Source organism: Silene latifolia, chromosome 2 (genome assembly GCF_048544455.1).
Source record: "Silene latifolia isolate original U9 population chromosome 2, ASM4854445v1, whole genome shotgun sequence".
Lineage (NCBI taxonomy): Eukaryota > Viridiplantae > Streptophyta > Magnoliopsida > Caryophyllales > Caryophyllaceae > Silene > Silene latifolia.
In genome coordinates, this window is record NC_133527.1 from 159,486,885 (window position 1) to 159,502,624 (window position 15,740).

The 15,740-nt window shown below is 36.4% G+C and overlaps 1 protein-coding gene across 1 annotated transcript; it reads left to right on the forward strand.

Moving 5' to 3' along the window:
* Nucleotides 1-205: 205 nt before the first annotated feature.
* LOC141641520 (protein FAR1-RELATED SEQUENCE 5-like) lies at nt 206-3,263 on the forward strand. The gene is made up of 3 exons (XM_074450179.1): nt 206-299; nt 1,051-1,200; nt 1,726-3,263. Exons 1-3 carry the CDS (start codon nt 206-208, stop codon nt 3,261-3,263), a joined length of 1,782 nt encoding a protein of 593 aa, XP_074306280.1.
* The last annotated feature ends 12,477 nt before the right edge of the window (nt 3,264-15,740 follow it).

A 15,740-nucleotide genomic window follows, 5' to 3' on the forward strand; every position in this document is an offset into this window, starting at 1 on the left:
TTCCGCGAAAAACATAGAAAATTCCGCGAAAGCCATAAAACTACAGCTGCCAAAATTGACGAAATTGATCATAATCAATGGCGTTGATCATCTAATGGATGTACGATTATTATATTTTTCTGATTGATTTTGTGTGATTGATGCATGAACAATCGATTTTGTGATTTCGATTGGCATTCCAGTATTATTTCAATCGTATAAAATTATGGATGTTGAGGATTCTAGCGATTTGGGGGATTATACTGATGCGATTGTTCCAGCTGTTAGCAATGATATCGTGCAGTCATCATCTCATCTAGGTATGTACATCTGCAAATCAGTTGAGATAGCCTTTTTTTATAAATCGTTTCATTTAAATTGTTTGATTGATATATCTATTGATCATTTTGATGCGTATTCATACTAATTTAAACATCGGAATACAGATTATTACGCTTGCTGAACATGTTTCATTAGCCTGATTGTTATTATAAATTGATGAGTCTGATGGATAAGAACAGTTGTCTTACCGGTCTGGTTAGTGTATGTGATATGCAATTTGTTTGAGAGTTGATTATTACACTTGCTGATCATGTTTCTTATGCATGCTATACAGTATTCTGTTTAGTTCAATAGCATGTATATTAGTATAATTGATGTAATTGTCTTACATGGAAAACGTCCCTGGTAGAATAACGTAACCGCCCTTAATTAACCAGCGTATATGAATAGCGTATCCATTAGTATAGTTGATGCGTTTGTGTTTTTCAGCAGCGTATCTAGAATTATAATTAAGGGATATACCGATTCGTGTCATAATAAGCATTTGACTTTCTGCCTATGTCGTCATTATTAGACGTGATTGGTGTATCTTGACGTCTACGTTAAGTAGTCAGTAATAAAAAATATGATATGTCAGCGATCAGGCACACATTTCTGTGTTACTTTCTGTGGTTTTTTGTTTTCTTATTGATTTTGTGCTTTTGACTAAATTAGCGTACCTGAAATTATATTTGTTGTGCATCAGTTATTTCAACTCGCTGCTTATACCCATACTGTTTTACTGTATAGCGTGCATAGATGCAAGCTCACCAATCATTGAGACAACCTCGAAGGAAAGAATACATGTATGTGCGCCAGAATTGAAGCCTGTTTTGGGTATGATCTTTGATAAACTAGAGGATGGGCTAGAATTCTATAAGGCTTATGCTGCTAATTCTGGTTTTAAAATGAGGAAGTCAACGCAACGAAACATAGACGGGGTTGTCATGACTAAGTATTGTGTGTGCAGTAAGGCTGGAGAAGTAATCCTAGAGGGAAGATAAAAAAGAGACAGAGAACTAGAATTTTATGTAATGCAAAGATTTTTTTCCGAAGAAATGAAAAAGGACAATATGTGATTGCTGACTTTCATGAAGGTCACACCCACCTCCTCTCAACACCAAACACAGTGGTGCATTTGACCGAGTCACGAGAATTAACCCTTATACATTAAACCATGATTGTTGAGAATTCTAAAATGAATAAGGGGCCTATGCAAAGCTTTAGGATGTTCAAAGAGTACGTGAAAGGGTATCAAAATGTAGGGGCATCACTCGAGGACTTCAAAATTTTTTGGAGGGATATGAAGAAATTTATTAAAGGGTATGACGCGCAAATGATGATCGAAAATTTCATGCACAAAAAAGCCATGTGTAGTTCATACTACTTTGATTTTGATGTTGACGATCGTGGTTGACTATCTAGGGTTTGTTGGTTTTGACCCTATAGCTATAAAGAATTACAGTCTCTTTGGTGATATGACGTCTTTTGACACGACGTTTAATATGAACACATATAAAATGATATTTGCACCTTTCACGGGGGTTGACCATCACAAAAAATGTGTGACATTTGGAGCAGGACTTATAAGGAAAGAGACTGATGAGGATTTCGTGTGGTTGTTTCGGAATTTTCTGAGCGCAATGAGCAATAAGTATCCTGTGTGCATAATTAATGATCAAGATAGAGGCATAAAAGCAGGAGTTAAAACACTGTTTGGGGACAAAACTCAGCACAGATATTGCATGTGGCATATCATGAAAAAGCTGCCAGACAAGATCGGAACTACGCTATATAGAGAAACTAACTTCATGAAAGAGTTGTGCTCCTGTGTTTGGGCAGAAGATATCGAACTGCCTGAGTTTGAGGAACGGTGGTGCTCAGTTATATCCTCGTACGGGCTGACCGACAATGAATGGTTAGATACTATGTTTGACAAAAGGGCTTCTTGGATCCCAGCATATTTCAGGGATTTATTTATGGGTGGACTAATGAGAACCACGTCGAGGTCTGAGTCCGAGAATAGCTTTTTCAGAAATTTCATGAACCCAAACTTAACTTTGGTTGAGTTTCTTATGAGGTTTGAAAGTGCTATGGACGCTCAACGATGGAAACAGTCCAAATTAATAGCCGAGTCAAAAAACGCCTTCCCTGATCTAGAAACGCCTCACCCTTTGGAAAAACACGCTTCTGAGTTCTACACCCCCGTGATGTTTTCTGAATTTAAAAACGAGTGGGTGGCTGCTTGTTTCACCTGTGGTGTTAAAATTTTAGGGGTTACTACCAGTGACAGCATCCCCATTATTGATCGTGAAAAAGACAAGGTTTACTATGTTAACTTTATCTCTGACGAAATGAAATTGAACTGCTCCTGTAAAAATTTTGAGAGACATGGAATTTTGTGCCATCATGCGCTCTATGTCTTGAAAGAACAAGGCCTTGACAATGTTCCAGATCAGTATCTGTTAAGTAGGTGGAGCAAATTGGCAACATGTCAGCCGATTTGTAATAATGTGCCACATACTTTAATTGAAGATTGTAACTCATTAGATGTTAGACGGCACAAAATTGGTACCCTATGGCCCGAGGTGTTCTCTTGTGTGACGCTCGCTGAACAAAAACCTGAGTATGTTGATGAATTGCTGGGCATTTTGAAAGGTTTTAAAGACAAGATAAGCGCACAAACCAGTACGTCAGAATGTAGTAGTAGTAGTAGTAGTAGTAGTAACACGGGTGATAGGCTGAGAAACAAGAATAGGGAACTTGAGATGCTCTTAGGAACAAAAATACCAAAGGAAGTGGTTGTCTTACCTCCTATTCAGTCAAAAACAAAAGGGTCTGGAAAAAGAATGATGTCCCAAAAGGAAAAAGCTACAAAAGAACTGAAGAAAGCGGCCAGGAAATGCAATGCTTGCGGAGAATTAGGATTCCATGATAGTCGGAATTGTCCTGGGAGAGTATGATTCCATGATACAGGTACGCTATTAATTTTGGTGCATTCATTATTAGAGAATACTGATAGCAGATTGAATTTGTTTAGTTGGTACTTAATTAAGAAATATTATTGTTGTATCTAATCAAATTTGTAACCTTTAATGCTTTATAGCCTTTTTTCGTTTCAGGAATGAACAACGAAAAGAATTGCGGATCACATACACAAATATAATGAATAATGGCGGGAGGATTTAAGACTTCATTTTTGAGCTGTTATATGGGATTATTGAACATTTATTATTTTGATTTTTTTTATGATTTACGAGCGTATCTTCAAGTATTATATGTGCATTTGTCAAGGCTTAAAGTGTATCTATCGGAGTTGTGTATGGAAACTATACATGTTAACCTATACAATACATGGATGATCATTAATAGGTTTTGATAGGAAGAGTTATTGTGTATTTTTGTTATAGCTATGATGAATTGATAAACGTGAACTGTCAGCTAGTTTCCATTAACTGATGATTTCAGTTTTATGTGAAAATAAAAACGCGTGTATATTAACACGATTGTTGCACATCTTTTACATTAGAAGCGTACCTGACAGTATTATATATGAAAATAAATAGCGTAAATATTTATAAACGATGATTCGCGAATTTAAGTTCCATAGACAAAATTAATATTGTATGATGTCTAATTTTTCAACGACAAAAACGGATACACGTATTGGTGAGTTTAAGTGAAAACTAAAAAAAGCTTGTATGTTAACATGATTGTTGCACATGTTTTACGTGAAAAGCGTACCTACTAGTATTCTGACTAGATAAAAAACCGTGAATGTTAATAAACGATGATTCGAAGTTGAAATTGTGGAATCCTGAAACTAATGAACATTCAGTTGTTCAATTGGAAAGTGAAATATCATACTTGAGTATGCAAGTGATTTTGACGTATCTGAAAATATAATTGGTGTGTGTCAGTGTTAAGATGGCGTAACTAGTAACATAATTCCTGCATACCAGTGATAAGCCCAACATTCGACAATGAACCAAGGCCAGAGTTACACCTTGTTTATCTCCAAAAAGTTTTTAAAACAAAACCATCAACCAAAAAAACAGAACGTGTAACCATTCTTGCACACTGCCAACTCTAATTAAGATGGATTATCCAAAATGATGTCTAGCAAATTGGCATAAAAGTCGGTCACTTGACACAACTATTGAACAAAAGATCAGATTACATTTTTCATTAGACCTCTAGACAATCCACAAACACGAAGAAGACGGTCAAAATGAGGGACCATGCCCTACCATTACACGTTGCCGAGTTAAGAACATCTGAGCATTCGTGGGAATATATTCTAAACAATTATGCCATCCAACAAAATGACATAAACTGGTGTTTAATGGACATAGCAGTTGAATAGGCTCAGTTTGCCTTTACATGACACAACAAATAATAAGTCCTATTTTACACCATTACACCTTTCAGAAAATGAACCACACATACTCCTTGGTTGATTGCTAGTAGCCACACAGCTTCCAAACAAACACTTGTCGTCCATTAAAACATCTGCATATCAAACACGATAATTAAAATCTGATAACCCGTGATTTAAATGGTTGTATTAAGGTAAAATTGGAAATGAGTGTAAAAAATAAAGGAAAACAATATATGACGTCTCTCTGATTCTCTTGCCATCGTAACAAGCTTAACGCAACTGCCCTTCGGAATGAAAGTAAACCCTTGAAATTGCTCGCAGCTGCCCACAAGGAATGGTCACGGCCAGCCTCCAACCATTTCAGTACATAGACACCGCAATCGTGTCTTCACAAGCATAGCGACAATAATTAACATTAAAGGCTGACTTGAATGGAAAAAACTGATGATAACGATTGTGGAAAGGAGTAAGAATGATGAACTTACATGTTTGTCTGTTGAGGAACATTAAGAGTCTCAAATGGAAAGAGGGGAACACCTACAAAGTGTTTGTACCCTTTGGAAAGGCATAAAATCGTAGTGACATTGCTAACCTGAAAAAGGAGAATAAAATGATGTTGGAATATGTGTCCTCCGACAATAATGCGATCACAACTGTTGATCATGATAATCACATGTTTAAAGTCTCATTTTAAAGAATACAATTGGGAAGTAATATTTTACTGTCAACTGGTCCACACATATCGGTAATGATTGGCTGACTAGAGTTTGACATTACTGTCGTGAGACGGTGGTGACCAGTTGACCCCCTTAGGTCATACCTAAAGGCTAACATTCTTAATTGATCATTTAATTGATCGTATGACGATACGGGTCAATTAAATTACTTAAAATTGACGGGCGATTTTGGAAGTAATATTTACGTGTCTCATTGTAATTTGATTAAATAAGATACGGTCTAAGTAATCAAATTGATTTATTACTTAGATGAAATTATTGTTTAAGGAAACAATTGCATTTGAATGAATAAATTATTATAAATACAAGATGTTGTGATTTATATTTGGTAAAATATTTTGGTACAAGTAATTATGAATTACTAAGTCGATTTTGTATATGACGTATTTTTATTAATGCGTTGATTTTTAATATGTTAAAAATACATAACAATTTTATGTGACATGTGACATGTGACAAATTGACAAAAATAAAATGGAGTCCATTTTATCTATATGTACCGAAATTAAGGGGAGTATTAGGAATATATTGTGTTGATTATGTTAGTGGTAAACATAATCATTTCCTTCTAAACCTAGTCATGCAACCCTACTTAATCTTGTGAAGACCACCTTGTGCATGCATTGGTCCCTTCCTCCCCATGCCACCCGGTTTTTCAAGAGGAGAAAACAATGGGTTTTTCTCCTCAATTTTACCTAATATACACTACCAAAACATTTTAGTGTATTCATTCATTAATTCATCTAAAAATTAGAATTTTAGAGAGATAAAATCCTCCTTCTCTTCCCTCTCTCTTAACTGAAATAATTGAGAGACCAAATAATATTTTGGGTCAATTTTTATACAAAATTAATATTGTTCTAGTAATAATAATCTTAATTTTATTAAGTTGTTATCTTGGGTATTAAACCTTGGGAGGGATTCTCTACTTGAATCCTTGTTCATCCAATTAAGGAGATCTCAAGAACAAGAGAGTAGGAGAACTCTCTTGTGCCCTTTGATCCGAAATCAATGTAAGAATGAAGATTTCTTCCTTATTTTACTTATAGTTTGCATGCATAAGATCATCTTTTAATTTTATGACTAAATTAAAATCAATACATATATGAATATGTCAAGCATAGAGATAATGATTTCTAACAAGCGGTATCAAGAGTCTAGGTTGTTTGCGTGCAAATCGGTTATAGTTTTTCCGAGTTATACGATTAACATATAAAACTTGTAAATTAGTGTTATTATGATATATGACGAAATAATTTATGCATGTTAAAGTTTCTAATCCTAAAATGTATTTAGGATATTTTGGTTAATTTATGGATTTTTATTGTTCATCTTATATAATAATGGCATTAAAAATGTGATTTTATGATTAAAATGTCATTTTCGGACTAAAATTAGCTAAACTTTGAATTTTACAGTGGTTTTTGGATATGTTTTTACATATATTATTTTTAGCTGACCTGTAAATCTTCAGAATTTTTGGAGTTTTTATGCTCGAAATATGGTTTTTTCATGATAAAAATCGAATTTAAATGAAAAATAGGTTAATATGAGAAATATTTCGAATCTGGTCATAGAAATTTAGTATGTTGTCACATGCAGTTTTACAAGATGTGTCTAAAATAATAGGCTATATTGAAATCTTTATGCATGATTTATGAATTTTTGATGAAAAAAAGCATAAATATTGACTTAATTAGTGAATAATTGCTAAAACATACTCCATGACTAAGGAAAAACGTCATATGTTGCATTTTATTACCCATTTCAGATCTAAAATTGAAAAGTTGATGAATTTATTTTTCCTCATGTTTTTATGATTATAATTAATAAATTCGATAAACCGCAACATTGTTTTTCCGATAATTTTACGAAATTTTAACCTAAGTTTTTTGAACATTATGAGTGTCATGGTATTTTTCCAGAATGTTCATAAGTTTAAATTTCAAATTTCAAATTTATTTGAAATTTTTGTGATTTATTTGAAATTTATAGCATTTTATTGTAATTTTAGGTCCATTAATGAACAATTTTAAGAAATATGAGTTGATTATGGTCAAATAGTTAATGGGGACTAATTTTGAGTCCTAAGAGGTTAGGGTAATTAACTTGTGCATAAATATGAATTTATGTATTTTATTGTGATTTTAAATGGTTGAATCACACAAATCCGTAAAAACCGTTAAATATACGATATTGGCTCCTTAAAGGCGATTTAGCATAAATATGGGCATATTCATACATATTATAATGCTGCATTTTATTTATGATTGTCATAATTTTATTTTATGTAATTTTTGAATTATGTAATTTTACTTAGTATGCCTTAGTTTTTAATTGGTATTACCCGAAATGTATGGGAATATCGATTCGGTTGTAATTTATTGTGATCTCGTATCACCGTTTTGTAATTTAATATATTTACTTTATTTTAAATACATATGTATAATAGGAAATTATGTAATTTGTTATGTAATTTATTTATTTATTCCGGAGTTCCTTGAAGACGGTGTCACTCAAGGAACACGATTCATAAAGACGGTGTTACCTCGAGATGCGTGCCTCAACCGAAGTTCAAGGGACCAATGGAGTTGGTTTCCGAATATGTAATAGTTAATTAGATTTTCTATTTTAGGAAGGCCATACTAGGATTTATTTTATGCTTTGCATTTTATTTATATGTCGCATGCATCGCTAAATCGCCATAACTAAAACATGCATTATCATTTTAATCGAGTTTATCGACCGTGTCAATTACAATTATCGTAGTTCACCGCTTTAGTTCACTTAAAACGTGATAGATAATAAATTGACATGATCTCTCGCTAAAATAATCAATTGAGACTTAGCCTTACCAAAGAGTAGAAACCATGAAAACCTATTTCGTGAGGGAGTGCACTCGGCCACACCGGGGTACAAACCTTGTTACGTAGGGGAAGTGGGTGATAAATGTCTATCCACCGAATTCATGTTGATGAAGGTTTCATCGGCCACACCGTGCCCAAGTTAATATGGGTTTGGATCATGGACACATTTATTCGAAATTTGGATTGAACTCAACAAACGTTTTTCGATAAGGGTTTTATCGGCCACACCGTGCCCTTGTCGGATTTTTTTTGGGCTAAAGATAAAATATTAATGTAATTTTATCGACCAAGGGTTCTAAAAGTAGAATCGATTAAAGAGTTAATCCACCGAGTTATATTGATAAGGGTAGAGGTGTAATACTACGGATTTATGAGTCTCTGGGTACTCTATCGAGTAGGCCTTACTCTGTCGAGTAAGGGTGAGTTGCGTTTTATAAAAGTTTCTGACCTGTTGGGTACTCGATCGAGTAACGTGGGTACTCGATCGAGTAAGGGGGCACTCGATCGAGTACCATAGCTACTCGATCGAGTAGCCGGTTTACGGGGAGTTATTTCTCGGGTTTTGTTAATTATGCGATTAAGATATATAATACTTCCGTCATTGTTCTTAAACACTTTTTCAAAACCTAATTACTGTCAATAGAGAAAGCAAAGTACATTCTTCACTTTAATCGTATTGTTAGCAAATCCCGGAGTTTGGAAGGTCGGATTTCACCTTTCGTTATACCGTTGAGATCCTTGCGTCGAGGGTAAGATCTATGTACCGTTTTTATAGTTTTTCCTTTAAGTTGTTTAAACCCTAAGATAGGGATTTGGGGGTTTTGTTGTAGATTATGATTGGTAGTAATTATGTGTATGTATGATAGGAGGAGGATTTGTAGAAGAGGCTTTTGATACAATTTGTTGAGACCGTCTGATAGTTGTGCTTTCCAGGTAGGATTTCCTACTCAGTATTAGTCCCATAATGTGATGTTGATATGTTGTGGTTGATTGAATAATATAGTAATTGTATTGTGACGGTTGTTGATTGTGTTTGTTTGTCTCTGGTTCTCGAGACGCGTTCTCGGCTGAGTGGAGTCACTTGCGGGAGTGACTTCATGCCCTAGTTTCGCCCTTCGTGGAACTCGCCACGGAAGAGGATGTGCACATTAATGGACAGGGTTATCGCTCATTATGAGGAGCGGGGATTTGGTGGGTACGACTGCGGTCCCCCACTGGTAGGACTGGTCCAGTGGACAGTCGGTGATTGAGATTGATAGGACTGATGTGATTGTGTGTGTGACGGTGTGAGATATCTGTTTATCGTATTGTTGATATATATAGATTGTGTGATTTGTAATGACCCCGTGTTGTTGTTTCTAAAATCTGCGGTGATCCATTCGGGGATGGTGAGCAGTAATTGAGCAGGTTTGAGTTGAGTCACATGGGATTGCTGGGATGTGCCACTGTCTGACGATAGAAGTCTTCCGCTGTAGCTTAGTAGTTTTATAAACTTTGCATTTAGTTGATTAGACAGTTGGTTTGAGAACTTGTACCCGTATTTTGGGATTTGGCTTGGTTTGTACTTTTCATTAAAGTTATACTATTAAATGTTGTTTCGTTATTGTCTTATAATTATCATGCCTCGGGTAACCGAGATGGTAGTATCCTTATACCTGAGTGGTCCTGGTAAGGCACTTGGAGTATAGGGGTATTACAAATGGTATCAGAGCGACGATCCAGAAACCTGTAACCAATAAATCTAATGAATATAGGAAGTCAATTAAAATGAACCCGGGGTAAAGGTTGTAGGAGCTAATGCAAAGGCTTGGGAGACGTCCTGAAGTCGCGAACTTGCCCTACAATTTTGAACCGGTCACATGGGGGGTGTATGTCGAGGTCGTATGCGTTGTTTGTTAGCTTGTGTGTGGATGTGATGAAGTATGTGTAATTGTTGGATGTTTGGAGTAGAAAGTTAAGAATGTGAAAGAAAGATTGATGAGATATATAGAACTGTTGTTGGAATGAGAAGCATGACGGATGTTTACTATGTGGCGTTTAATAACATGATAGAGTTATTTCGTTGATCGTATGAAGAGTTGTGTAGCATTATATGCTTAGTTATGATATAATGTTGGGATTTATGAAGTTGTTTATAATGTTGGGATATGATATAACATGCGGGTAGCGTTTTTGAGTTAGCATGACTCGATCGATTTGGACTGACTTGATCGGGTGGGTATTTGACGATTTTGAATCCAGAATCGTGTTTTTGGGCACTCGATCGAGTACCTCGGGCACTCGATCGAGTAGGGGGTCACTCGATCGAGTAGCCGGGCTACTCGGTCGAGTATGTTAGAGGTCAGAAGGTCTGTTTTGGGTCTGGAGTCGGGGCACTCGATCGAGTATGTTCGGCACTCGATCGAGTAGCCTGCTACTTGATCGAGTAGGTTAGGGAACTCGATCGAGTATGTCCTGGCCAGCTTGCTTTCGTGTTTTGAGGTTTTGGTACGTATGTTTATATCCACCCCTTTTCTGATATAGTTTCAAGATGCCGCCCAAGAAGAATGCTTTGTATGCGAGAGCTGAGCTTATGAACATAGATGATATCGTTAAGATGTTGGAGCATCAGGATGCTCTTACGGAGGCTTTAAAGACGGTGGGAAAGAATAAGGATAAGGATAAGGAGAAGGAGGTTGATCACTCTAAAATCAGCCTCTATATAGCGAGGTTTAACCCGAAAGAGTACAAGGGGGTTGGGGAGCCTAACCTTCTTGATAAATGGCATAGAGAGATGGAGAACATACAAGATTTGGTTCACTGTCCTGATGAGATGAGAGTAGAACAAGCTACGTTCTACCTGAGGAAAGCAGCTGGCAAGTGGTGGGATACGGTGAAAGTGAGTGCTAAGGAGTTGTATGCGAACCAAGGTTTACCTGCTATACCATGGGAAGAGTTTTGTAAGGCTATGAGAAAAGAGTTTGTACCGGAGCATGTAAGGAGTAAGTTGAGAGAGGAGTTCGATGGGTTTAAGATGACATCTGACATGTCTGTGGCCGAGTATTACAGGCAGTTTAATGAGAAGTCTAGGTATGCTGAGGATATGGGTTTGAGTGAGGAGAACCTGGCGCTGAGGTTTGAGAGGGGTTTGGCCCCTAAGATCATGGATAAGTTACCCGTGGGAATCCTTACTGACGTTAAGGAAGCTTATGAAAGAGCTAGAAGAGCTGAGAGGTTAGTAGAGATAGCTCAGGAGAGAGTGGGTGTTGAGAAAAGAAAGTCTGAGAGTGAGGGTGGTGGCCAATCTAGTCACAAGAAAGGCAACCACAATCAAACTAGAGGGTTTTCTTCTGGGTCAGGGTTCAGTGATGGGGCTTCCTTTGGGCGTGGCCGTGGAAGTGTTAGTGGTAGTTGGAGAATGACCTGCTATAGTTGTGGTGGCGTAGGCCACAAGAGACATGAGTGCACAAGTGCACCTGGAACTTTCCAGAGACCTGCGCAGAGCTATGCGAGCAATAGACCGACTGGATCATGGTCAAACCGGGGAAGTCAGAGCTATCAGAGTGGAGGTAACCGCAATGGCGGTAATTCTTATCAGAAACCACCGACGAACAACAACAACAATCAAGGGTCGGGTGCTAAGCCGACCACATCAGCCAGCACTGTCCAGGGAGGTGGACAGAAGACCAGTGGAAAGCTGTTCATGATGGAGAAGAAAGCAGCTGAAGATGATGCACACGTTATCACTGGTACTTTTCTTGTTAACGTTATTCATACCTTTGTTTTGTTTGATTCGGGGGCTTCTCAGTCGTTTATATCTTCGAGTCACGTTAAACGGTTGGGTTTGAGGGTATATGAGTCTGTTAGTGAGAAAGTTTTTATACCTTCGGGTGAGTCTGTATAATGTGGGAGGTTATATAGGGATGTACCTATGATAGTTGGGCAAGTTGATTTCCCTGTAGACTTGCTAGAGTTTCCTTTTAACGGTTTTGAGATGATAGTTGGGATGGACTGGTTGGGAAGTATAAAGCTAAGATAGACTGTCATCAAAAGAAAGTGTCTTTAAGAGGTCCTAAGGGCGTTAGTGTGTCTTATCGTGGGTTTCTAGTAAAACCCAAAGTTAAGTTGATTGCAGCTGTTACTTTGAAGTCATATCTGAGGAAGGGATGTCATTTGATATTGTGCCATGTAAGGGATGACCGGATAGAGTCCGACAGTTTATCAAATACCAGTGGTGGGAGAGTTTGAGGATGTTTTTCCGGAGGAGATTCCGGGGTTGCCATCGAGGAGAGAGATAGATTTCACAGTAGAGTTGAAACCGGGGACGGGGCCAATCTCTAAGGCACCGTACCGTGTGGGTCCTAAGGAGATGGAGGAGCTCAGGAAGCAGTTTGATGATCTGATAGAGAAGGGATACATTAGACCAAGTGTATCGCCGTGGGGAGCACCAGTTCTTTTTGTGAAGAAGAAAGCTGGGAGTTTGAGGTTGTGCATATGCTATAGAGAGCTGAACCGAGTGACAGTGAAGAACAAGTATCCTTTGCCAAGGATAGATGAATTGTTTGATCAGTTGAGTGGTGCATCAGTCTTTTCCAAGATTGATTTGAGGTCGGGGTACCATCAGGTGAAGATTAGAGAGATGGACATACCAAAGACAGCTTTCACGTCGAGGTATGGCCATTATGAGTATGTGGTGATGCCGTTTGGGTTATCTAATGCACCAGAAGTGTTTATGGATTTGATGAATAGGATCTTTCGACAGTTTTTGGATAAGTTTGTGGTGGTGTTTATCGATGACATCTTAGTCTACTCCAAGACTAAGGAGGAGCATGAGGAGCATCTGAGGATTGTGTTGCAGACTCTGAGGGAGAATGAGCTATATGCTAAGCTGTCCAAGTGCGAGTTCTGGTTAGAGAAAGTTGCTTTTTTGGGGCACGTGATCTCTAAGGAGGGAGTAGCTGTGGATCCGGCGAAGATTGAGGCAGTGACAAAGTAGGAAGCACCAAAGAATGTTGCTGAGATCAGGAGTTTTCTGGGTTTAGCTGGGTACTACAGACGGTTTGTGAAAGATTTCTCCAAGATAGCTAGACCTATGACAGCGTTGATGAGAAAAGAGAACAGGTTTCGTTGGGATGAGAGTTGTGAGACGGCGTTCCAAACATTAAAGGAGCGTTTGACCACAGCTCCTATCTTAGCATTACTGAAGGATTGAGAACTTTGAGGTTTATACAGATGCCTCAAAGAATGGGTTGGGATGTGTGTTGATGCAGAACGGTAAGGTGATTGCCTATGCTTCTAGGCAATTGAAACCTTATGAGGAGAACTACCCTACTCATGATCTGGAGTTGGGTGCAGTGGTGTTTGCTCTCAAGATATGGAGACATTACCTTTATGGAACAATCTTTAAGGTATTTTCTGATCACAAGAGTCTCAAGTACATTTTCACTCAAATGGAGTTGAACATGAGACAGAGGAGGTGGATGGAGCTGATTGGCGATTATGACATGGAAATTATCTACCATGAAGGGAAGGCCAATGTTGTTGCAGATGCTTTGAGTAGGAAGTGTTGGAATATGTGTCCTCCGACAATAATGCGATCACGACTGTTGATTATGATGATCACATGTTTAAGTCTCATTATAAAGAATACAATTGGGAAGTAATATTTTACTGTCAACTAGTCCACACATATCGGTAATGATTGGCTGACTAGAGTTTGACATTACTATCGTGCGACGGTGGTGATAAGTTGATCCCCTAGGTCATACCTATAGAACAACACTCTTAATTGATCATTTAATTGATCGTATGAAGATTCGGGTCAATTAAAATATTTAAAATTGACGGACGATTTTGGAAGTAAAATTTACGTATTTCATTATAATATGATTAAATGAGATACGGTCTAAGTAATCGAATTGTTTCATTATTCAGATGAAATTATTGTTTAAGGAAACAATTGAAATTGAATGAATGATTATAAATACAATTTATTGTGATTTATAATTGGTAAAATATTTTGATACAAGTAATTGCGAATTACTAAAGTCGATTTTTGTATATGACGTATTTTTATTAATACGTTGATTTTTAATATGTTAAAAATACATAACAAATTTATGTAACATATGACATGTGACATAAGACAAATTGACATTTTGACAAAGATAATATGGAGTGCATATTATCTATGTGTGCCGAAATTAAGGGAAGAATTAGGCTAATATTGTGTTGATTAAATTAGTGGAGAACATGATGATTACCTAAAGTTTAGCCATGCAAAACCTATTGTTCATTGTGAAGAGCAACTAGAGCATGCATTGGCTCCATCCACCCCCTTCTTCCATTGGGTTTTTAGAGAGGAAAAACCACTTTGGTTTTTCCTCTTATTTTACCTAATATACACAATAATGTAATTGTTGTATCATTCACTCATTCATTCATCAAATATTTTAGAGAGATAAAAAGATTTATCCTTCCTTTTCTCCTCTCTAAAACCGGTTTTTAGGAGACAAAAAAACCAAATCATTTTTGGGTCAATTTTTCTACAAAATTAATATTGTACTAGTATTTATAATATTAATTTTAATTAAGAGTGTGCTTTGGGTATTAAGCTTTGGGAGAGATCCTACACTTGGGGTTCATCCATAGAGGAAAGCACAAGAACAAGAGAGAAGGAGATCTCTCTTGTGCCCTAATAAACCGAAAAAAAAAACCAATGTAAGATGAAGATTCTTCTTTTAAATTGTTTAATGTTTGCATGCATAAGATCACCATTTAATTTTATGACAAATTAACCTAAAACATATATGAGTATGTTGAGTATATAGATCTACTTTTCTTTCAATTGGTATCAGAGTCATGGTTGTTTGCATGCAAATCGGTTAAAAGTTTTTCCGAGTTATACGATTAACATATAAAACCTGTTTAATTTGTGTTATTATGATATATCACGAAAATCATTATGCATGTTTAAATTTCTGGTCCTAAAATGTTTTTAGGATATTTTGGTTAATTTATGGATTTTTATTGTTCATATTATATAATAATGGCATTAAAATATGATTTTATGAATAAAATGTCATTTTCGGACTAAAATTAGCTAAACTTCGAATTTTCGAGTGATTTTTGGATACGTTGTCACATATATTATTTTAAGATGACCTGTAAATTTTCATAATTTTTGGATTTCTTATGCTCGAAAAATGGTTTTTTCATTATTAAAATCGGATTTAGATGAAAAATAGGTTAATATAAGATAAATTTCGAATCTGGTCATAGAAATTTAGTATGTTGTCACATGAAATTTTAAAAGATGTGTGTAAAATAATAGGCTATATTGAAGTCTTTATGCATGATTTATGATTTTTTGAAGAAAAATAGTATAAATAATGACTTAATTAGTGAAATATTAATAAAACATACTCTATGACTAAGGAAAGACATCATATGTTGCATTTTATTATCTTTTTCAGA

Excerpts from the sequence above, each read along its gene's own strand:
- LOC141641520 (XM_074450179.1), top strand. The coding sequence starts at position 206 with ATGGATGTTGAGGATTCTAGCGATTTGGGGGATTATACTGATGCGATT. Across the intron at positions 300-1,050 it reads GCAGTCATCATCTCATCTAG|CGTGCATAGATGCAAGCTCA; the intron begins GTATGTACATCT and ends TTTACTGTATAG. Across the intron at positions 1,201-1,725 it reads GGCTTATGCTGCTAATTCTG|GGTTTGTTGGTTTTGACCCT; the intron begins GTTTTAAAATGA and ends TTGACTATCTAG.